General features: G+C 39.0%; 1 protein-coding gene across 6 annotated transcripts in view; it reads right to left on the reverse strand.

Annotated features, from left to right (window-relative positions):
- The window catches only part of NFIA (nuclear factor I A), a 374,337-nt gene that overhangs the window by 89,207 nt on the left and 259,499 nt on the right, over positions 1 to 25,631 (reverse strand). For all 6 annotated transcript variants that reach the window (XM_045835430.1, XM_045835429.1, XM_045835431.1 and 3 more), the window contains exons 5-6: positions 16,144 to 16,261; positions 10,106 to 10,233 (exon numbers count right to left, since the gene is read on the reverse strand). In XM_045835430.1, coding sequence (XP_045691386.1) covers positions 10,106 to 10,233; positions 16,144 to 16,261 — 246 coding nt within the window. The remainder of the gene's footprint in view (positions 1 to 10,105; positions 10,234 to 16,143; positions 16,262 to 25,631) is intronic.

Below are 25,631 nucleotides of genomic sequence, written 5' to 3' on the forward strand. Positions count from 1 at the left end.
TGGATAGCTACAGACCATGTGAGAGCACCACCACCCTCCCCCTGCACAGCTGATCCTCCATGGAGGATGGAGGTTGGTGGTCAGTGGTCATGGACAATCCTTGCAGCAGGCTGGCCTGGGTAAATCCCTCCCATTGACCTGCCAACAGCAGCCAAGGCTCAACTACAAGAGGAGGATGTACTCAGCCCACACAAAGGGTGCTCCTCAAATACTCAGCCTGGGTAATAGGGGAGGCTGTGCCGCTGGACCCTACAGTATACCTACTACATTAGGCTACGCTACCCAGACAAGCAGCTCTACCTAACACATAGGGACAAACACAGGGAAGCTGCCGAAACGGGGAGACAAAGAAATGTGGCCCAAATGAAAGAACAGATCAAAACTCCAGAAAAAGCACTAAACAAAATAGAGATATGCAATCTATCAGATCAGAGTTCAAAACACTGATTGTAAGGATGCTCAAGGAACTTAGTGAAGACCTCAAAAGCATAAAAATACCCAGTCAGAAATAAAAGATACACTAATTGAAATATAGAACAATTTACAGAGAGACAACAGTAGAGTGGATGAAGCTGAGAACCAATCAATGATTTGGAACATAAGGAAGTAAAAAACAACCAAGCAGAACAGCAAAAATAATCCAAGAAAAAGAGGATAGTGTACACAACCTCTGTAACAACTTCAAGCATTCCAACTGTTGCATGATAGGGGTGCCAGGAAGAGAATAGAAAGACCAAGAAATTGGAAATCTATTTAAAAAAATAATGAAAGAAAATTGGCCTAATTTGGTGAAGGAAATAGACATGCAAGTCCAGGAGGCACAGAGAGTCCCAGTCAAGATGATGCAAAGAGGCCCACTCCAAGACTCATCATAATTAAAATGCTAAAGTTTAAAGACAAAGAGAGAATTTTAAAAGCAGCAAGAGAAAAGTAGTTAGTTACTTACAGGGGAATTCCCATAAGACTATCAGCTGATTTCTCAAAAACAAAACAAAACAAAACAAAACAAACTGTTTAGGCTAGAAGGGATTAGCAAGAATCACTCAAAGTCATGAAAAACAGGGACCTACAGCCAAGACTGGTTTACCCAGCAAAGCTATCATTTAGAATTGAAGGGTAGATAAAGAGCTTCCCAGACAAGGAAAAAACTAAAGGAGTTCATCATCACCAAACCATTATTATACGAAATGTTAATGGGTTTTATTTAAGAAAAAGACCAAAACTATGAATAATAAAATGACAATAAATACATATGTATCAACAATTGAATCTAAAAAACAAATTAAGCAAACAAGAAGAACAGAGACAGAATCATGGATATGGAGAGAGTTTCAATGGTTGCCAGATGGGAGGGGTGTGTAGGGGAATGGGTGAAGAGGTGAGGGGATTAAGAAGCACAAATAGGTAGTTACAGAATAGCCATGGGGATGTAAAGTACAGTATAGGAAATGGAGTAGCCAGAGAACTTCTATGAATGACCCATGGACATGAACAATGGTGGGGGGACTGACTGAGGGAGTAGGGGGTGCTGGGTGGTGTGGGTAAAAGGGGAAAATTGGGGCATCTGTAATAGCATAATAAATAAAATATTATTTAAAAAAAGAGAGATGTTTCAAAATAAAGTGACCTTAAAAAAATTATCCCCAAAGTTTTCTCCTGTTTGGGAGACATACTTTTGTGTCTCAGTGCTGGAGAAAATCCTCTCTATTTGAGTATTTGGTGTGTTGTTCAAGAACCCATCAGGAAACAGTCCTTGATTTACAATGTGGATGTGAGCATTTCTCGTAATCTAGGATGTAATTCACCCATCATCTTGATATAGATGCCATGTCTTTGATTAATTGATAAGTTTATGGTGTATTTGAAATCCTTAGATAGATAGAATTGGATGAATAGGCATTACTGTAATCCTCTGTGGAGCAGAGAGCAATTGGGATGTGCAGAGGCACGTGGGAAATGGCAGCACAGCTCGGGCAGAAGAGCTACTGACTCTGAGATCTGTGCGGGTCAGTGGAATGCTTTCTTCCCTCTCTCCCCCATGCCCCATGCAAAGCCCTTTATTCTCAAGCACTAGAAAACTATTTTATTAAAAATACTGATGGCCAAAAAAAACATAGAACTTTACTCCCAGATAAAGCAATAGCATTATACTTGATTATTTAATATTTAAATAAAATCACCAGTATGTAGGAAAAATATAAAAACACAAGAGAGAGAAATAAGCCTGCAAATAATATTACCAGTGGTCTACATTATTTTTAAAAGTTTAATGAATATATATGTATACACATACATATCTACATACATTTCTATGTATACGTACATAGAAATATAAAAATATTTAAAGGCTATATATAGATACACATATAATATGTAGTTGTATATACATACATATATAAAGCCTAGAACAATGTATAAACATAGCAAGTGCTTAAAAATATTAGCTATTACTTATAATACATGTATTTAAAATTTCAGCAGCATTCCAATGACAAAATACATGTAAATTTACTTTTTATTGTTAATATCTAAATTGTGTTTATAAACTAGAACAGAGAAATAAGAATACTAAAGAAGTGTTTTTTTCTCTTTATATCAGAGGTTAAAACTACCTTGTGAACTCTACAAATATTTAATGATATTTATTAGATAAATAAAATATATTAGATACAGGAAAATCAACACAGCAAACTCTTAGGTAAATCTGATCTATCATCTATCTATCTACCTAAACTCTTGTTTCTCTTCTTCCAACTATACTTTCTGGTGATTTAACCTCAATTCAGAATAATTCTGTTTCCTCTAAGCAAATATTGCTGAGATTCTGCCCAATTCCCTTAACCACCCATCAGAACACTGTGGAGATTTGCATCTGAGGGCGCAGAAAGATACATCTTTGGCTGGAGTGGGATGGCACTGCCTTGTGCACTTGCTTGGAGTTTCCTAGCATTCCAGCTTTCTACACACTTCTTAGAGAAGGAGAAAGGTAGGATTCTGATAGGATGGAGGGGAAGAAGCAGGAACCAGCATTCACTGACACTCCTTTAATAATGGAATAGCTGTTGTGCCAGCATTTTAAAAACAGTTACAGCGGAGGACTGTGGTTTAAGTCCACAAACTCTGAACCAATGAGATTCTCAGTGTACTCTATGCCTCATATTAATATCACAAACCGCTGGGCACATGTCTAACCAGTTCCCCTTCTTTCCCTCACTGGGCTGGAAGCCCTTTGAGGACAAGGTCTGCCTTGGTTTATTCATTTATTTTTCTGTCTATCATCTTGCACAGTGCTGTGCATACAGTAGATGCAGACATGTACATTATGTGTTCAACTGGATTTCCTAGTATCTTAAACTCATATAGCATTTCAGAGTTTTCAAAGTCTACCAAAAGCAAGATATATAGTATTTGTATAAAGCTCTATGGCTTATTAAGTATACGTACTTTGCATGTATAAAAACACTCCATGACCAGTGCAATGCACAGAACCTTGCACACAGCTGGTGCCTAATAAATGGTAGCTCCTGTTTTTATCATCTCATCTGATTGTTTGAGAGCCGTGAGTTAGGAAGGTGAGGCCATCTCGATCCCAATGTTTACATATGAGGAAATGAAAATTCAGGGAAATAGCTTGTTGAAAATCCCAGGCTTGTTCATGGCAGAGGACAACAATTATAAAGTTTTGATTCTTAATTTGTACTTTTTTCTCTTTATAACACATTCTATTTCTTTTTTATTTTCTCCCTCCACAGCAAGCCATGAAGATTGTTGTGGATGGAACCAAATACGCTTTAAATCCCTCCTCAGAACATGCTCAGCAAGGCCATACGATGAGTCAGTCTTTTCTGCCAAAGCCACTGGGGCTGTGTTGAAGATGTGACAGGAACTTGTTAGGAAGGGAGATTTCACAGATAAACCTAAGGTGTAAGCTATGTTTTTTTTCTTTCCTTCTAGAATATTTACGCAGCTCCATTTTCAACATCAAATTAAAAATTTGGAGATTTGGGTAATTTATTTATTCAGACCAGAGCAGCTGAAGTGCCGCATCTGCTTTCCTGGGAGCATCTGCAGTCACAAACGTGTGCATCTGGGCTCCCCGATGTGCGCGGAGCTACGTTCACTCACCAACAAACGCACATGGCACTCTGCTCCCTGAGCACTTCGGTCTGCTCAGAGGACCAGATGAGATGTGTGTGGTCTCCCTCTTATTAGCTATTTATTTATTCAACAGATATTGATTGAATGCCATGTGCCAGGTACTATAACAGGCTTCAGGGACACAACAGTAATTTTTTTGGACCATGCCTTATCATATATATGTATATGACAAACAAACAACTGCACACAGAGAATGTATGTGCATGTGTGTGAGATTATTTCTTTTTTTCTAAAAGGTAATCTTTGTGGTAATTGTAGGGAGAAGGGAGTGGGGAGAGGTGGAACAGGGTATGAGGGAGATAAATAATAATGGGAAAAATACAATAAAAATAAACTATTGAAAAAATAAAAATATAAGGTAACCTTTTAGGCTCCAATTACAATGACTTATCTTAGACCCCTTTTTTTGGCATTAAAAAATAGCCATTTCCAAGGGGTGGTTAGAATACTCATGTTGTAACATAGCTTTCCTGTCACAACCCATTCTTTGGATGAAATTTCTCTGGTAAAGGAGCATCACTAAAGAGCAGGCCCCTCCCTCCTGTACTGGTGCTCCCTGGCCCACCACCAGCCTCTAATGAGTAGGTGTCAATATTGAAGTGATAATGGAAGACAATGCTGTCACATAACGATGCTCTCCCGCTGCTCCAGAAACACAGAAAAAAAGCCAAGACATTGATCCTATGGCAGTGTTGTGTAACAACGACTGTTCCTATTATGGCAGGAGATTGTGGGAGATTGAATAATTTTCCTTAATATATGCCAGTGCAGCGGAGTGTCCATGATCAATGTACTATTGTTACCAGTCTGCTGCCTTTTTATTGACATTGATAATGGGCCTCCTCATATATGTCTCAGCCACAAGTTTAAGCTGGTAAACTTCCCTGACTCCTCCAATAGATGAATGACAGTTGGCAGTCAAATTAGAACCAGCAGAGTTGGGAATCCCAGTGAATTTGATATGGGGTACTTAAAATTACAATGAATTAACATAATTCTGCAAAAACCCAAACTGTGCTCCTAGTATTTATGATACTGAACTCTGATTCTAAATGTCCCGGGCTGCTGGTTGACCAGATGCTTGCTGAAATATTCTTCTAGAAATGCCTTTAAAAGAAATATATTTCTTTACTTAATAATTGTGGTAAAAATAGAAAGCATGCTATTACAGTTCTTGGTGTTGACCTTCAAAAATGAGGACTACTACATCTTTGGGAAGAAGTCCATCTCTGAAAGAAGTTACTCTCTCAAATTTGACTTAAAAAGTTTTCAGTGAAATGTTGAGAACTTCCAGTATCTTGGCTAAATGTAATTGTGTCTATTAATAAGGTTTTACATTCACAGTATAATTAAATACATGGTAGAACTCTGAATATTTTTCTATAGGAGAAATTTAAGTAGCCACTTATCCCTGTTTTCAAACACAGTGGTAAAATTCACCACAAAGTCCTATAATTTCATGTTTCTTTTTTCACAATAATTATCTGTACTTCTGCTGGAACTGACCGATATGTACGTGCTCTCTGCAGGTGTGGTCTCAAGAGCAGTAAGTTATGCAACTCAGTAACCTGTGAAGCTTGATTAAGTGCCATATACTACTATTTGTGGATGGGGACCTTGGCTGAGCCTTCCCAATCATATTGAATAATGGCCTACAGATTCATTGAGGTTATCATAAACATCAATTCTGAGAAAATTATTGGTGGCAAATTCTGCTTTCAGATTTATTGAAAGTGCCCACATCTCTCGGCTTGCTAGGCTTCAATCCATCCATCAGTCAATCAATCAATATTTACTCAGTGCCTGTTTTGTGCCAAGCACTCTTGTGAGAGTTGGGTATACAGCTGTAGAAGAGACAGACTGAATCCCACTGCTCATGACACTTATATTCTAGATGGAGAAGAGGGACAACAGCAGACGATGGTCTGAAGAGAGGAGAGCAGGGCTATGAACTGCAGGGCGATGGAAGCGAGTCGGCAGCTACTTCAGATCTCCGGAGCCTCTTTGAAGAGGTATTATTTGAACCCAGATATGAATGTTGAGGGTTATTTGATTTTATGGGCCAAATATGATAGGTATTTCCCTTTGTTAACATTAATACTATTTGTTTATACACTGCATCCCATGTGGATTTAATAACCCACATTCCTCTCCAGACCTTGGTTGTACAACATGAATTTGGGGTAAGGAAAGCAGGGGATTTTCCAGGTTTTTCTGATTTGTTAGTTTTGTGTTTTTTTATTGTTATGTTTTTTTATTTCAATATAATACCAGTGCATAAGACTTTAAAATACAAGCATAAATGTTGATGGTAAAAGAGGTTACTGAAGACAAAACTTATACTCTGAAACCAGATTTAGTTGAAGGCTGGATTCTGGATTATAATTCTGTTTTCCTGTCTAATAAGGCAGGATCATTCTATCTTGCATATTTTAGAGAAGGGTAATTTTTCTTAAAACAACAATTGTAGCTATAATTTTTACCACATATATGAAAGCATCATGCACCATGTCTGACCCAATGTAGGCGCCTGTATGTTGGTTTCCTTCCTCTTTATTTGCATTATCAGTTTTCTCTGCAATTTTTCATTTGTACAGATAAACAAGAGTTGATGGTATGTGCATTTTTGCTTGATAGAATTTCATAGAACTCATTTCATCAGTGTGTGATTAGCTTCAAAGCTTCGAATCTAACCCAGTTTTGAGATAACTGGGAGATGAAACTAAGTGGAAGGAACAAATGAAGCATTGTAAGAGAAGCAAAAGTCAGCTTGAGGTTGTCTGATGTTTTTAAACTAACATCATCTTTAATCTCCTATGCCCTTCTTCCCAGATAATAAGAGCTATGCACTAAAAGTGCTGAGATAAACTAATGGGGAACAGGATACTACAAAAGACATTTGAAAGAGCCTATGTAATTTACTGCATGTCTGGTTTGTTTTACTTTCCAAAGCCTTCCTGTTGCTCAAGGAAATGTGTCTCTTCTGGCAACCTTCGGCCCCCTTTTAGACGGGGAGCCCCCAAAAAGCATTTGAGGGCAGGTAAACAGATGCAAAGCTCTCTGAGTGAGGAGTAAGCACAGGCCTTGTTCTCTGTGTCACATCTGAGGCATAAACAAAGTATCCTTCAGTACTTGTTTGAGAGAATTATCCCAAATGCAGGCAACCAAGAGGCTGCTGGTGCATTCAGACATACAGAACTCCCAACATGCTCTGAAGGTAATTTACATGAGTGAATCACTAAAAAGCCTCCTACTCAATGAACTGTACCCCTGGGGAAAAGCCATGCAAGCCCAGATCAGTGTGGGAACAACATAAGGGTGTTCTCTGTGCCAAAAAGGGGATTGGGCTGGATGGAAAACCCCCAAAAAAGGCCATCTGGCAGCATAAATTATCCATTTAAAATGGCTGGTGTGAGTTAATGACACCAAAGTCACCATGAACATGTACAACATCCTTCAGTTGAGTTTTAATGTCCCCTCAGGCCCTGTTTCAATTATGAGTTTCTATGCTGAATGTGGCCAAATGTAAATTTATCCACTATCCTCCCCATACACATATACCAAGAAACTTCATTTATCTGTAATAACTTAGGAGTAGAGATGAGAGAATCGGTCTAAGAATATACTGTGGGGGATTTCTCTAAAAATTATATATATTTACATTTATTTATTATATATTATATTTGTATAATCCCCCATAATTATACAATTATACTATATATATGGTATTATCTCTCTATCTATGCATCTATCCTCCCAAAACAAGCCAGTCATTAAACTTTAGTTATTTAATGACTAAAAATAATATAGTTATTCAGATGTTAAAATTCATGGTCTTTTGATCTATAATGTACAAACAGAGAAAGAATACTCTGAATAAAACAGTTACTAGACCAAAGCACTCCATATTCCACTAACACCAATGCCCCCAAATATGCCCCAAAGCAACCTACTTAAGGACCCAAAGCGCAGTCTCTCGTGGTGGAGGAGGTCCTCAGATATCAGCCCAATGAAAGCAGTTTGGAAAGGTCTAAAACTGCATCAGTACCATACTCAAGCTCAAATGCACCAAACCTATATATACAGATGCTGATTTTCACTGAAGCAGGTAAACTGACTAGGACTCTAATTAGCCTTTTATGAAGGGTTCAAAAAAGTTTCACATCTTTTAATTTTTTAATAGGCAATCATAAACTTTTCATTGGCACTATACTGAGGCCTTGCTGATGATGCAGTTAGTGGCAGGGAGGAGTCAGCATTTTCCTTTTCATTAAGGCCCAGGTGTATTTCTTAGCCCCTTTAGACAAACTGGTATGAGGTAAGTGTGGCGTGATGCTGATGTGGCCTTTACAGAAAGCCCCACCACACCTTGAGTGCTGTGTTGCTAAAAACAGAAGAAGTCAGCACTGGGGCTAATATCCCCATCCTTGTACTTCCCATCTTGCTTTATAGGTGAGTTTACATGTCTGTTTCCCACCCCCAACTACGAAGTCCTTGAAAGCAGGAGCCACACAGCCTTCCCATTCATCCTGGAGTTCCCAGAACGAGGCATAGCGTTCCATCCAGGGAAGGCTCCCAATGAAGACTGTGCAACGAGAGAATGGATGAATGAGTGAGTTGAGAAAGATTAGGTTGGATAAGGAAAAGTGAAAATTTTGCATTTTAGTAAAGGGTGGAAAACAAAAGACTCAACCAGTGGGGCCTGAGGTTTTGTTTTGTTTTCTATCATACAATAAACATGCCTGGGGGCTGGGAGGTGGTATACATTTCTGTGAATGTTAGCTAACACATGTACAGAGTCCTGTAGCCACCACCACAATCGGGACCCAGAACAGTCCAGCCATCCCCAAGATCTCCCTCATTCTATTTCTTGATAGTCACACCCTCTGAGAATTGTCTCTTTATGTATTAGGGAAGATAGAGAGGGGTTACAACTTGAAGATGGAAAGGTTAGTTCACACATTTTCTTGGTGCTTGTCTATTATTTCAGGAAATTACTCTGAGGCATGGGTGAGGGAGAATGGTCAGAAAACATTTTATATAATTTTTAGATGTTTTATATATGTTATCTCATTTAATTCTCAAGAGTACTGAAACAGCTATTATTACTAACAGGCTATAAAAATGGAGACACAGGCTCAGAGAGGTTAGGTAATTTGCAAGTAATCACACAGCCAGCAGGATTACACTCTGCTGACCTGATTCCCAAACCCTCACTCTATCCTCTATACCTGCTTGGCTTTGCATCTGGGGGAAGGCAGTGGAAAAGACTCCCCCTTTCCTGGGTGGAGATCAGACATGGAGAAAGACTTCAAAAAGCTTCTGCTATCAGAATTATTCACATTACTTTCAATACTCCAGAGTCAAGCCTAGACCACTGTGAGAGGTTAGACTGGAAGTCATCGTTTGCCTAGTTTACTGAAGATGGACATGGCTCCACTTAAATAGAAAAATAGTCGTGATGATACCCAGTAATAGAAAAAATATTATATAAAGTATCCTCATGTTATAAAAATCCAAGAACTGTATAAACACCATAGCCCTGGAAACCAATTCTCCTGTCTTATATTATCCATCCAGTTAAAAAAGTTACAGATTTTTGTTTTGATCATTAAACAATAATTCAAAAAACCAAACTCAAAAGGCAGTTACTATAAAAACAATCGGAAAAACAAATGGAACGCTGGATTATATCATAGGTGAAAGTATGTCAAAGTAGAAAATCATAGCACCATTCTTACCAGCCTTTCCTTTCAGCTGAATGGCTGCTTTTCATTGTCACCCTTTTATAAATGCAGGAGCCAGACACAAGCAAGTGTTCGTGGTGAAAAAGGCAAAAAGTCAACTGCTTTGAGCTTGCTCTCATCACTTTTACACATGGTACGGGCCCCATGGGCACGGAGATTTCACAGTGCCAGCCACAAGCTCCCTCGCCCGCCTTGCTTACCTGGCTCCACTTCATGCCATCCACTCGACTGACTGCCACTGCCCGGGGAGCGTCCTTGGCCTGTGTAAAATGGCTCTTCACCAGGACTGTCCATTTCATCCTCTACAGACTTGAGGCGCTTTGTGGAGCTGAAATAACACATGGGTACATGTTTACAGGCAATCCAAACCACCTTTCAATTGGATGTTGCCTCTCTGGTTGAAAGAAAGCCAAGAGAGGAAGCAATTGGGCAACTCAGTCTAGTTCTAGGGCTCTTTTAGGCTCTTGTTCAATTTAGTGAGTCACTGGATGTGGAACAAAGTCTTGGGTCTGTCTTGTTCTAAATGTCTAGGCTTGATTTTTATTGTCACTCAAGTTGCTGCGGCTGCCACATCCTGTTCCTTTTTCCTTTGAGGAACTGGGGGCTGGCTCCTGCTCCTGTCTCCACCTGGAAGTATCAGTAAGTACGGCCACATTTTATACCTCCTCAGGCTGTGCCTGGGATATAGCCATCAGCAATTTTTCTAGACGTCAATTCAGTTCAATCCCTTCTCATCCCCTAGAAAGGATAAAAATCAGGGTGCATGACCCTTCAAGAAAAGCTTGAATTGATGGTTTTTTTCTTTTCTTTCTTTTTTTTTGCCATCTTTTCTAATCTTCCACTTGGATTTTTCATTCAAAAAATATTTTCTGCAGGGTTACAATAGTCCAGGTAGTGATCTAGACACTAGAGATAAAACAGGGAACAACAGAGAAAAAAAAAGGGGAGAAAGGATTACATTTCCTTCCTCATACATGACAATGAAGGACATGGAAAAAGAGTGGCCCAATGATTTTTATGTCTTCCTCTACAAAGAGATTACCAAAATGACGTTCTATTCCATCAGGGTAGGGATTTTTTTATTTTTGGAGAGGTATGGTTGATACATTTCCAGATGTTTCTGTTTCTTCCAGTGAAAGGACTGATTTTTTTTTTCCTCCCAGTTTGAGGCTTCAGAAAGAGAAGGTAACATGTAACAGGTAGTGAAATACTACCGAATGGGCAGGCTTCAGGGCTAGCTTGTTGTCATGTTTTAGGGTACGGAATTTTTAATGCTTCCATTCATCAAACACTTGCTATTACCTCCTACATACCAGGTGTGGGGTGAAATGTTGGGATACAGATGAATCAGACATGTCTCCATGGGGTTTACAGTCTAGTGGATGAAGACAGATAGGTAAACAAAATTATGCAAGAGAAATACAAGAATTGCCATGGAACCACATATAGGATAATAACGGGTACCTCGATGGAGAAAGGAACTGTGATACATCTGGGAGGAGGGGAAAGGTCCCTGCCCCCGCCCCCAAGGAGGTGGTTTCAGAGCTGCCTGTAGGAGGGAGTATCAAGGGGACAGAGCAGAAGAAGGAAAGGGTGGAGATGGGCTGTTATGCAGCTGATGTACCACCCAGGCAGCCATTTTGGATTTTAAAATATTAAAATACTTCATTACCAATTAGCAAAGTGCCATTGTCTGATGCCACATAAGCTTCCCCCAACCTCGCTGCCCATCGTTGCCTGGGGACCACCTCATGATCCAAAACCTAAAGGGTTCATGTCTGGCACACCTGAGGCATTCCAGGACTTAGCCCGAGTACTGGGGCAGGGTGGCATCTGCCCTGATTGATTTGCTAGTGTCACTCGGGTTATTGAGTATTTTGAACATCACTGTGATGTTCAGGCAGAAACAACATCCTGAGTAAAGGGTAGCTCTGGCAGAGAATTGCCAGGTGTTTGGTATGGAGAAAGTTTGAAGAATGGCACAGCAAAGGAGCAGGGTGGAGGTTATAAAAGACATTGTAGGTCAAGACTTATCCCGAAAGCAGCAGAGACTCCCTGAAAAAGTCAACAGTGAGTGACATCAGAGTCATATTTTAGAAAGGTCACTCTGGTAATTGTGCAGATGATTTAGAAAAGCAAAGGGAAAAGAAGAGATGGATCTGAGATAGTTAAGAGGCCCTTGAAGCAATAAAAAAAATGTAAAGGGCCCAAGTAAAGGCAAGAAATTCTAGTTATTAAAGTTGGCATGCCAGTATTCTTAGCCTTTAAGTTTTATTCTTATTAAAGACAGACCACTAGAAAGCAACGTATATGTTTGCATGCTAGCTTAGTACCCAAAGGACATACCTTTGTTAGCTTATTTAATGTTCTTTGCTTGGCTTTCCTTGAAGTTCAATGAAAAATAGCCACTTGAAAAACTTTTCTGTATTTTATGGAAAACTGCTTCTAGTAGAAGTACTTTATAAAAGGTATACACAAAAATTCCTAATACATAAAGCCATAAAAATATGATTTTTTGAATGAATTTCCATTGTTCCATTTTATTAGAAAACACAGATTATATCACCTATTTCTTCCCCTTCTTGCCTTGCTAACCAGGAAGCTCAGGGGCAAATTTAAGGAAGAACTCTTGGTTCACGATCTAAATATAATAACTCTCCTATCCTTCCATATGCTTTTTAGCCTCTTTTTCTAGATTTAAAATGACCTGCTGTGTTTTAAAATTGAAAGTCACTTGAAATCATTTCAGAAGTTGAAAGAATATAAATTAGAAAGGAATGAGTATTCCTTATGTTCCCTGGCAAACAAACAAAGGCCAGACCTGTAAATTCTGATGGGACTGTGAGGTCTGTGGTGAAAGGGTGCCTCTCTGTTTCTGTCTGTCTGTCTCTACTTGTGTAAATACATATATGAATATATATCTTTTAATCTCTAGTGCCTACAACAGTGTCTGGCTAATCGCATACATTAAAAAACTGCTGATTTGGGCTACTGACTTAAAAACAGCCATGAATACTTATGACAAGGATTCACCCAAGTGTCATGACTCAATGAGATCCAACCCAAAAGGCCAACTCTTTTGCCCATCATTTTCCCATTATTAATATTTTTCTGAGTTTGTCAAGATCGGTGTTTTTTTTTTTTGGTATCCATTAATAAAATGCAAATAAGACACGCAGGTATTGAATTCTAAAGGTGAAAGAGTCTGTAGTTACCAGCTGATACCTTAGTCTGAACTCAAGGGCTTTCGGGGTTGACACGGGAGAAATGTTCAGAGAATGAAGGTACAGGATGAAGGAGAGAAAAAGGTCCAGGACTGAAAACGTTAGACATGCTGGGGTGGACAGGTGGAGGGCTTCCCAAAGTTTATTAACTTCACAAATTTGACAGTGGTTTATCTTGACAATGTTTTTGGGGGATAAAAAAGTATATTTTATCTCAAATTTTATACTGCCTCTTCTATGATTTTAAAGATGTTGACTATGATGGGGTATAGAAACTGCAGAAACTCGATCAATGCCCATCAGTCTCCTTTATTTGTTTTTAATTTAGAAATGAATCAGTCAATAATTTTGGTTTCTTGTTCTGGACTTTCTCACACACTGATTCTATTCATCCAGAAACATTTGAGGAAAACAGGAAGTAGCAGTAAGATCTCTCCTTCTCTTCTAAGGAATGATTCACCATCTCTACTTATGTGTAAAATTTGTTCTTGTATTCTTAGCAATTCTACCTAGAAATTAAGGTAAGACTATTACCTTCATTCCAAATATTTGCTTAATCTCTATCATGTATAAAGCCTAGAAGCCTTACCTTGGGCCTTAACTGCAAAATGCCTCTTTCCAGAATGTTCATAGTACTCCAAACTAAAAATTTCCATTTACTTGTCAGTCTCTAACTGCTAGATTGTAAAGCTCCTATTACTTGACTTTATATCCACAGTGCTGAGGACAGTATACTTGGTATTTAATAATTCTGTTGCTGAATAGGAAGAGTAAGTCACTCTCCTCTAAGGCACTTACAGTCCAGGTGAGCAGGCAGGACCTGTAGAGATTTTAAAGATGGAAATAATAACTCAAGATAGCAAATGCTAAGTACCCAGGAAAAGTAGAGATGCTATACTATTCCCTTTTTTTTTGCTGGGGGTGGGGGTGGCGCTCATGTTCTGTTGTTCCTGATAAAAGAGTCAGCCCTATTCTTAAGAGGATTCAGTGTAAAAACAGCATGTTATTTAAGTTTCAACAGACCTGAGTTTGAACACAGACTGCCATTTACTAGGTCTATAACCTTGGGCAAGTTACTTAACTTCTCTGAACTTTGGGTTGGTCCACTGTCAAATGGCTAGACTGTCTACACTGTACAATCATTGTGAAGATTAAATCATACCAAGTGTGTAAAGCATCTAAAATAGTGCCTCTCACAGACCAGGTGACCAATTAATAGTTGCACAGCATGTGAAAATGTTGATCGATTGATGAACTTTTCTATATGTAGATTTCCGGTACTCTCTGGGCACATTTTCTAAGCTGTACACAGATAATTCTTCTGAGTCTATATGTTTAAATAATATTTAAAAAATAACTATCCTAGGGGAGTCTAATGAGAGTAAAACAAACATACTACTGACTTGTTAACTACTGATGCTGTTCATAATTAGCTCCTTCTCAGGGTGAGTTATTTGCGGAATATGAGAATGACACTAGCCTTTTAAATGACATTAATAATCAGATTTCCCCTCAGAGTCACAACAAAAGGCAACAAAACAGCAGGAGAAGCACTGCTGGGGACATCCATGGTACATGCGCAGCACACATATGAAAAACAAACAGCCCATCAACTTTGAAATTAATCGCTGCCCACAAGTGTTTGCAAAGCTTTTTCATGTTGACTGAGTGCAGTTGTATACAATGTCTCTTCCATCAGCAAACATTCAAAATCCTCGAAATGTATTGGCACCTGAATGTGTTCACAATCTCATTCTTTTATTATGAATGTACTTTGGATTTGAGACTTTATTTTCCCTGAAGAGCTGATACCACAATGAACTGTGGGAACATTTAAAGAACATGAAAGATGATGGCAGGATTTGGTGGTTATATTTAGAAAATAACCATTTCAATCATTTTCAAAGTATTAGTAGTGACTAAGCTGATTTTTTTTTTTGGTAAGTAAGGATGGCTAAAATTTTAAAGTCAAGGTTAGAGTGAGTCTATACCAAAGAAATTTCTATAATCTCAACATTGTTTCAAATCATAAAACTCTGGCCCTTGCTTTCAGAGGAATATGCCTTTGTCCAATGTGTTTCTGCAAAGCACACCAACATTAAAGACCATTCTGCACCATTGTTTTCTTTGTCATCACAGTCCAATGCTAGAGCCAATTTGTAAAAGAATACTGTGGGTTTAATGCCTAATCCTTTTTCCTCTGGTTCAGGTTATCTAGAGACAACAGGATCTTGCAAAATGCTTCATTCTGATTTTGGCTCTGTGACCTCAAAGGGATCAAGCGCCCTGTAATCATTATCTAGTTCTGCTCTTCCAACTTTACCTCTTTAAGGTCTCCAGGTGCAAGAGGTTTATGATCCAGCCACACCCGCCACGAGACCATGTTCACACCAGGCTATCAAATAGGTTTATCTCTTAGGGAAACTCCAACAGACTAGATTTGGAGACCTTCAGAGGCTCAGCAGGAAAAAAGCTGGGACTCAGCTGTGATCACAGGGACTGGGACTGGTGTCACCAGCGTCAACTTTGTGCCAAACACTCCCAAATGCACATCCGTTTCCCTAGTCAAGCCTTGTCCTTAATTTCCTGAGAATGTGCTACATTCATCATCCATCCTTCCTCCATGCTGCTGCTCAGGTCTTCACCCCATACAGAACAACATTCCTTTTTCTTTCCATCTCACCAACCCTAAGAAACATTTATCACTGAGCACAAATCACTCTTTTTGGACAAAGCCTTCTTTATCTATTTTCATCCTTTGTCACATAATTTAGCTGTTTTTTTTACTGTCTGGCGTGTGTGTGTAATTTATCTGTCTGTCTATCTATCTATTTCTGCTGCATATGCGTCAGCTTTGTCACCCCAATTAGACTGAGAGTCTGTTGTGGCTGAACCCACCTTCTAGTATCTTCTACAGCTACTGACACATTGCTAAGTACCAGAAAGGCCTAGAATTACAATCAAGGTGTGTAACTGTGAAGTGTGACTTTTAAAAGAGCCATCAATCACCTTACCTGGTAGAGGACGTGCTGGGTAAAGACCTCCTCATGGCTCCTGGACTCATGCTGTAGTAAGAAGAACTTTCCAAATCTGAGAGAGAAAAATTCGGGCCAGTTCCTGCAGCTATCGGTGCTAGAATAAAACAAACAAACAAAAAAAGAAAGAAAAAAAAAGAAAAAAACACGTTAAGTTCTGTGAAGATCAATGAGAGTATATTTCAGTGTTGCATTTAACACATTTTATTTTTTGAATTTATAGGGTAAGCTTATCCAGAATAATGAGTAATAAACTCTGACTTCAAAGGAATGTTGACAATAAAAATAGTATCTACCAGAAAGACATTTTTTTCCTAATGTATCTTTCATCTTTTCTCTTTTTTTTAATGGTAAATCACCATTAGGGTTGAAATATTCCTGGATGCTTTTAACAAAAATACCTCCATGTTTTGGGTTGCAACTTTTCTTCAGTGACCAGCCAAAACTTTCCCTGGGCTTTTCTAACTTGGTCTTATCCTGAGCTTTCACTCACCTGTATTTTGGAATCAGGTATGAGCTGCAAATTCATCTTTCTCATTTTTTTTTGTGATGAGATATGTGTGATTTCTCCTTACTCTGAGTCACCTCAGCACCCCACATACATGTGTACTTTAACATCCATCCCACCTATGCAGGGTCTTCAAACTATGGTCCCCATGCCCAGTTGTAGATAAAGTTTTATTGGAAAACATCCACGCCCATTCATTTAGGCATTGTCTGCTTCCATTCCATGAGTGCAGAGACAAGTAGCTTTGACAGGGATCATATGCTTCCCACAGCAGAACATTTTATGTAGAAGAATTTGCCAACCTCTGATTTAGGGAATTACTAAGGATAATTTTGACTATACATGATTTCAGAGCAGACGGTTGTATGAGATGTAATTCCCTATAAGATTTTATTTTTTTATGTCCTAGAGTAACTAGATACCTTGTTTTCAGTAGTAGCACAACAAATATTTTAAAGAAATAAATAGCATCTATCAGTCTTATGAAACAACTCTTTGCAAAATTAGTAGTGCAACTCCATTAGTACAAATAACCTCTTCATTTGAAAGATTATGCAAAAGTAAAAACAATACTGTACTTATCACTCTCTACTATAGTTTGGGACTATTGTGGTTATACTGTCAACATCTACTATAAACCCAGACGCCAGGAGGCAGTCTGTAAGCACTGGTCAAACACAACTGATTCCTAGTCAAAGGAAAGTCAACGAAGTGTGAAAATGCTACCATCAAATTTGCATCTGTAATCTAGAAACATCACCATGTCATGAGGTAGGAATAGTGGGGAGTGGCGTGGCAGTTGAAGAATATAATCAGTAAAACCATAGAGGCTGGTGGAGTCATTTAAATAGATAAGACGGGAGTGTGGTCTAAATTCAAGGGATGGAAAGGAGGAGTTTGGCATAAGTTATTTAGAAGTCAGAATCAAGAAAATGTGTTGACTTGTTAAGTTTGGTAATAATGGGAAGAGGGAGTGTAGGATGTTTCCCAGGATTATAGCTTGGGGGAAATTGCAGTACCATCATAAAATGATAGACTCAAGGGAGTCTGGGAAGGGATACAGCAATTTCTAAGAATAAACACTTAGTTGTTTGATTAATAGCAATGGCTAAACCTTAATAATAACTGACATTATATAAAAACAGTCACTGCTAAGAAATGGAAAACTGAAATTTACATATACTTTTTGAAATTCAAGCATATCTTTCAATGGTAGGCTTTAATGCAGGAAGGTCCTTTAGTTAAAAAACAAATGGTTAGGCTTGAGTGCACATGTAAACAGAATTCTAATTAATAATTTTTTAATATAAAATGTACTTGCATATTTCCCCCTTTTATTTCATAACATTTTATATTTTATGAGGGCTGATTATTCAAATATAGGTCTGGATCGCCCATCATCCCTTTGAATGGCCTGCCATACAACAGGTACTTATTCATGTCCATGCCTTCATGGAGCTTCAGATTCACGCTTCTCATTAACTAAAGAAGGCAGACAAGGCTGATCAGTGTCAAGGGTCTGGATTTAGATTTTCAGAAGTTTCAGGATGGGGTTAAGGTCTCAGCTGAATGGAGCAGCTGCTTCACTTCTGAGCACCGAGGGAACCTCATGAGCCCCACTCCCTCACTCTAGGAAGCAGGGACCAAGCAAGATGTGAGTGAGCCAGGCTTGCCGGCACCACGTGCTGAGAGGACAGGTCTGAGGCCCTCTCCCTCATGGCGAACACCCAGCTGCACTTACAGTTAACACTTTATCGATCATGGTCTGCCCTGGAAAAAATGTCTTTTACTGTATTTTTTCAAAATGTCAAGGGAGAATGAACAGGTGAAGGATGAAAAATGCATGTGTAAATATGGCATTCCCAACTCTCAGGGAGATTAAGAAAATAATTAAGCCCACAGAAATGTTCCTTAACTTGCCTGTATACTTACTTCATGTGAACCACTTAGTACACTGTAGCTGTAACCTGGCCAATAGCAGCAGGTGGCCTGGCAGCGCTGTGACACTTCCCAAAGTCTCTGCTGGACTTCTGGAGAGGAACTTTGGGGCTTGGAAAACTGATTATGTGTGCCTTGAATTTTAAAACCTCACAGAACTTCTGACATGAGAATGGATTTCACAACCTGGATTAAATAATCCTAATAAATGCACAAACCCAAACTCTGCCTTCCTCAGAATAGTCTGTAAGGAAACATACCCCAGTACCACCTAGGGATGTATCAGCCTATTGGGATGTATCAGCCTATTGGGATATATCAGCCTATTGGGATGTATCAGCCTATTGTGATGGATGTGTATGTACAGGTTATTGAAGTGGATTTTCATTCAGTGATATTGGGACAGTCAAAGAGAAAGTGTCATATCTGAGGGCAGCGGTCACTGATCAAGTATCCCTACAAAAAGAATTGGGTATTCTCAGTGTCTATAACCTGAACAGGAAGAGACTTTGAACTAAGAGCTCAAAAGGTGGGCTTTCAGCAGGCTTTTCTGAGTACTGTTAGGGGCATGTTTTGGTAAGTACTCTATTATATCTAACTTAATCCTCAAAACGACCGTTTCAGGAAAGTATATTTTCTAGATGAGAAAAACTAAACCTTGGAATGAGGCGAAATTACTTGCCCTGAATTACAGAAAGGCAAAAAAAAGAGGGAGAGCTAGGATTAAAATTCAAGGATGTCTAACCCTGAATCCTGTCTCCCCACACCACCTTGACTCTCATATATAATATTTGCCTTAAACTTGAGATGTTACAGAGGTATACAATGTCTCTGTGCCTACAAGGTTTACCATCTAGTGGAATGATAAAATAATACCCTAATGTCTGATGCAATACCAAATGGGTTCAACATCAAAGGAGAAACACAAAGAATGTGTTAGGAAAGTTCATAGGAGTAACAGATCATGGGATCACAAAAAGGGTTGATTTCAGGAATTTTGGGTGCTTAAGCTAAGTCTTCAAGGATGGTTAGGATTTAAAGAGGCAGAGAAGGTAGACAGAGAGGGCTTCCAGGAAATGAGAAGGCACGTGCACAAGTCTGGAGATCAGGTGTAAAGTGAGTGATCTGTGGGACCCATGACAGTTTCTGAGTGGGGGAATGGTAACTGTCGTGTCTGAAGAATGGTAATATGAGGAGAGCATACAGAATATGAGAAAGAGGACTAACACTCTGGAGGTGGGGCAATCAGTGGGTAGCTGAATTTAGGTCCTGGAAAGAGGCAACGGAGGCCTAACCCATGCTGTCAAGAAAGAAAATAGAATTTTCACAATAGATATGTCACTCTTCTGAGAGAGTAAACATGTATAAAAGACTGTTTTCAATTGTGCACTATGAAGGGGCATAAATAAGCAAATGATCATATTATTCTAACAAATATAAAATATCAGTAAGATACACACACGCACATACACACACACACATAACACATATAATGTGCTTCTTAGCTAATAATGGCAGTTAAGTCCTGCAAATTGGGAAACTGAAAGTTTTCAGGGGTTAAATGACATGTCCCATGCCTGCCTAGGATGCCATGGCGAGCTTCTGAAGCCAACTACTAACCACCTTCTGGTGTGTCACAGAGGTTACATAGCCACTGTCAAATGCAGGATGTTAAAGGAGGATTAGACCAACCACAATGCTTCCTGTCTGTTCTACATATTATGAAACCTGATTTTGCTCCATCTATACTTGACCGTAGGCTTTATCATTCCTTAGTTATCTCATGCATAACATTTTCTCCCCGGCTGGATTGAGTGCATTTTGAGAGCTATAAAGATAGACTCCTGGGGCATTAAAAAAGTGCTGGTCTGGACCTTGGAGAGATTGTCTAGAGTCCCAGCCCTGCCAATAATCACCTGAGTGACTTGGTTCAGTCATTTAAACTCTTTGGGCTTCATAATTCTAATGATAATTATGATAAAGAGGAAAACTCACCACAGCTACCACCACCACCACCACCACACCACCCAGTGCTGGGGCCATCACCATCACAGTAACAAGGGCTAACGTTTATTAAGTATCCTTCAGGGCCAGACACTAGGCTAAGAGCTTTAAACATATCATTCCATTTAATCCTCACAATGACGCTAGGAAGGAACTGAGGCACGAAGAGGTTAAATAACTTCCATAGTTCACCAAGTCAAAAGGTTACACCAGATGACCTTTAATCCTGCAGATCCCACAGCTTCTTTTGTGTTCCTAAACAGCTCACCACAGATTACAGCTCATACAGAGTGGATGATCAATAAATATGCTCTGAATTAAGACGAGTGAATAATTACCCTCTGCATTTGAACCACCCCCCCAAATTTTAATAAATGCAGAAGGAAACTTAGAAATCTCTAAGTACACACAGTGAGGACTGGCTCTGCAACTTTCTAAAGCAATACTGCAGTTACTCTGACCTGAACTATGTGTGGCTTTTGTTCCATGGAGGAGTTTTCCCCAAAAGGTTAACTTTTGTTTCTTCAGATGTTATTTCTAAGTCATTTGTCCCCCACCCCCTTCTTCCCTGTCATGAGTAGAATGTAGCCTTTGTGTCATTTCTTAATAAATGGTTTGCTATTAAGAAATCATTATAGTAATGTGGGCAATTGGAAGAAAGGGGTTACTTTAGTAGCCAACCCTCTTAATGACCTGCTCTTCTGTACACATTAGTAGTTGGATACGGTTGTGGTTATTGAACTTCTGCCATCCACCAGAAACAATCTGCTCAGGCTTGTATTGTTGGGAACAGAGGATGATGGAAAAAGAAAAATTTTATCCAAATTTTCATACTCTTCTTGGGCGATGACAGTACGCTGAATTTACAACTTGTTCAACAGGAATCAGTGGGGAGCATTAACAAACGACCAGTGTGGCCAGCCTAGTCCTGATGGTACCTATCCTCTGAGAGGCCGTGTTCAATGAAATTCAACAAATATTTATGGAGTACTTTTAAAGGGCCAGGCTCTGTTCCAGATGCTTGAGGTGCATTGGTGGACAAGATATATAAAAACCTTGCCCTTGTGGGGTTTACATTTTACAGATTAGCAATCAGAGTTGCCCCTTCTTCAAATGTTCATGGGAACTAAAGAATACAAAATAATGGCCAAAAGCACCCCACCACCACCACTTCCAATAAAAACTACCAGGATTTCGCACTGAATTTCCAACTTATAAAATAACTACTGGAAAATAAAGAGGTATAGTTCTTTCTGGATAATGTAATCAATCTGTGCACTCATGGACGCTCTGGGAAGTTTATGACAGGCGGGGGTGGGGGTGGTTAGAGTCCAACAGCAGCATGCTGCTCCACGGGTGCAGCACAGCATCATGATGCTTTGCAGTCTAGTGGCAAAGATCTCGTAAGAAAGTCCGTGTCGCTGCACAAAAGGAGTGAACGTGGGGAATACTCATTCTTCTTACTATCAAACACACAGTTGTGAAATGCACAATGCTGTGAAAACTCAAGCAAAATCTGGAGACATTGTTAAAAGGAATGATCTTGGAAAGTAATATATGGCAAAAAAAATTCAACTCCTTTGTTATCTTCCTTCTACCGTAATATGCTTCCTGAACACTGCCTATGAGAGAGAGCTTTCAGAGAGGAAAAAAAAAGTACAGTAAAATTAACTCATTTTATCAATTTGTGCTTTCGGCCAGTTTCCTGACTGTGGCTATGAGGGGCTGTAAAACTGATGAATTTGCATGGAAAAAGAAACCAGTGTAAGTAATTTGTGTAAGAGGCAACACGAACATAGACTGTTATAATTCAGACACCCTGCAGATAGCAGACTGCTGCAGTGTGAGCAGTTATGGGTTAGAAAAATGACCACACTGCAGTCAGTCTGACTTGAATGGAAATCAATCATAAAGGTACTTTCTCTGCAGCTTGTATGCCACACAGTCTTCAGCAACTCCTTTGCCAGGCAGACTTCTGGTCTGTAAGCCATGTGCTGCTCTCCTTTTTTGACCCTTCCTTTCTGAAAGGTCTGACCAAATGCAGGCCAGGGGTGTGGTTTTCCAGAATGGAAAGATAAAAGAAAGGCACTTAACTAAAACAAGGATTTCCCTCTATGTGAAAATGAGCTTCGCTGCTATTATAAGATTTAAGCAATGCTTTTTGTAAAATGCAGTACTAGGTTAAAAAGCTGGTAGGATGTTTTAACCCCATCAAATGTATCTGCTAACACAGATAGTACACCATTTTTATACATCATGTTTTATGGATACAACTTACAAAATGTATGTTTGTGGTGGCAGAGGAGGTAAACAGTAAAATTTTTGTTTCTAAAAATAATCTTTTCCTTTTACTAAAATAGGAATAGCTCACTGATAACCATCTTTCCACCCACTCTGAATCATGAATCAAATCAGACTATTTTTGATAGATAATTATTTTGAGTTCAATTTGTAAAAATTAATGTGTTCAGGTACCAAATTGCCTTAAAGAAAGCTTAGGCTTTGATCTCAAGAAATTTAGATATCTACTCTATAAAGAAAGGACTGCTTCCTCCTTATTTCTGTATTCTCCTCAGCACAAAGTACAGGATGCTTCATATATTGTATATACAACAAACACTTACTGAATCAAACTAAAATCATATGAGTTTGTTAATAAAAAAATGCTAAGAGCTACTATTTATTGAACATTTATTATGTGCCAAATGATGTGCTAGGTGTTTTACCTGAATTATCTGGTTTCATCCTCACCGCATCTCTGTGAAATATGTATTTGTGTTGTTCTCATTTACAAATGAGAAAATTAGCTGTGAGGTTAAGTGACATGATCAAGTTCACACAGCTAAATAAGTGACAGAGCATGGATTTGAACCCACATATCTCAATCTGCTCAAAGAAACAAAGGTAAAACCCACATTTCCAGTATCCCTGTTTTCCCTTTGTCATCAATTACTGGGGAGATGAATACAACAAGATTTAAATAGAAAAATAGTGGTCACTTACCACTAAACTGGCAAAGTTCTATCTCATCTGCCTCCTTCTCACTTTGTTTTCATAGGTGTTTCGAGTTACAAGTGTCCACCAGTGCTTTGCTGGATAAAGGGCCTGACCCTGGGCCTAGCAGAGCCACCTGGAGTGGGGTGAGCAATGTTGACTGATCTCCTGCATTAGTGGCTCTGCCTTTGGGACTGAAATTGATTTTCTGCATTTTAGAGTATCATCTCATCTTAGCTTTTGGTTGAGGTCAAATGTAGTGCCCATTTGACCTGATACAGCTTTGGCCATCCCCTGACAAGGGAAGAATTTAATAGCCTATGAGGCCTTTACACCACAATGATCTACAAACCAGGGAAGGACTTCCATACATAAGACCCTTCACCAAGAGTGCACTGGGACCTCCTGACAATTCGCTGTCAGGAAACCAAGCCACATCAACAGACTCCCATCCCAGCAACCCACAAATCCAGCTAGCTACAATAATTATAATCTTCAAAACTTTCACCAAGAATTGTTTAAGTTTTTCTCCCCCGTCTATTGAAAAATCCTAATATGTACTCATGTTAATCATATACTGGACTAACTCAGCTCTACTAGTTGGCCTAATGTCGACCACCCTCATCCTAGGCATGCCTACAGGGCCACCAACTATGGTCTTGTAGCCAGCAAGAGGTAGCTGCGGTATTTTAGCCAAAACCTCAGTATTTTGGTGGTCTTACTGTGGGGTAATATAAGGTTTCTGTCTGGCCTTTAGAAATCCTAAAAATGCCTTTTAGTTCCCCAATATTACCTATTAGACACGAATACCTGTTCTTTAAAAAATGGAGGCTTATGAGTGTATAAATAAAGGTTTACTAAAAACAACATGTTAGTAATGACCTCTGGTTACTCATGGGGAATTTTTATGTCTGTAATTTAAGAGAAAGTAAAACTTTTAAATACTACAGAACCAAGTACTACTTTTAAAAAACTCTGATAAAAATGATCATGGCATGGCTAGCCACTTCAAAAGTTGTTATTTGTGTCAGTGTTAGATTGAGAATTTTACATCTTGTTATCCATTAGATACCCTAGAAGAAAAAATTACAGAATAATGAAGAAGCATAGGCTTTGAGTGAAAACTTGAGGAATAAGAATTTTTTGCCTTCCTAAAGCAGGTGAATTAGTTCTAGTATCAGCATGCTCTTACTCTATCAGGATTATTAATTCTGAGGGAGTCACTATAATGGTTCTTCTAATAAATTGATTTTTGGAACATAAATTCTAAAATTGGTTCTTCTTAATTTATACACACAGAGGATGCACAGGCACACACAAAATGCATATACACACATTTTTAATAAGTGTTCTGACAGTGTGGTCAGCTCAAAGATCAGCTCTGAGCACATGGCGAGAGATCCGGGACAGAGGCTTTGTTCAATAATAATCGTAAAAATTACCACTGTTGATATTTACTACATGCTAGATATTTGACATTTTGACATTCTTTCACTAATTCTCAAAACATTCCTGAGAGGTATCACTATTTCTAGCACCCAGACTTAGGCCCAGCACACAGGTGGCACTTAATAAATATTTGTTGATTGAATGAATGATTGTTACCATGAGGAGAACACAGCTGATGTAAGATAAATATTGTCTGAAGTCATATAGTTAAGGAGAGGCAGAGCCGAACTGCCAATTCTATATCCCAGACGGTTTTATGATCCCGTGCTCACACCTCACATATAGATGTGAGATTATGTTCTACATAGGAAGCATAACTAATGAATTACCTAGAGAAGATTAGAAATAAATGCACATACGAATAGAGAACATAATAACAGATTAGTATTTACATCAAGGTGTTATATTTTCTGTTTCTCCCAGAACAGACACCCGGAGTCAAACTTTTACAATAAGCATGTTCAACAGTTTGGTAAACTTAGCAGGAGCTTTAGCTCAGAACAGAGACCAGAAGACGCTGTAAATCCTGCCGTGACATGTCCCACTGCCAGCTCCGACCAGGGGACTTGCTGGA

The sequence above is a fragment of the Phyllostomus hastatus genome, unplaced genomic scaffold (genome assembly GCF_019186645.2).
Source record: "Phyllostomus hastatus isolate PE091 unplaced genomic scaffold, TTU_PhHast_1.1 phas_contig_209, whole genome shotgun sequence".
NCBI classification, from domain to species: domain Eukaryota; kingdom Metazoa; phylum Chordata; class Mammalia; order Chiroptera; family Phyllostomidae; genus Phyllostomus; species Phyllostomus hastatus.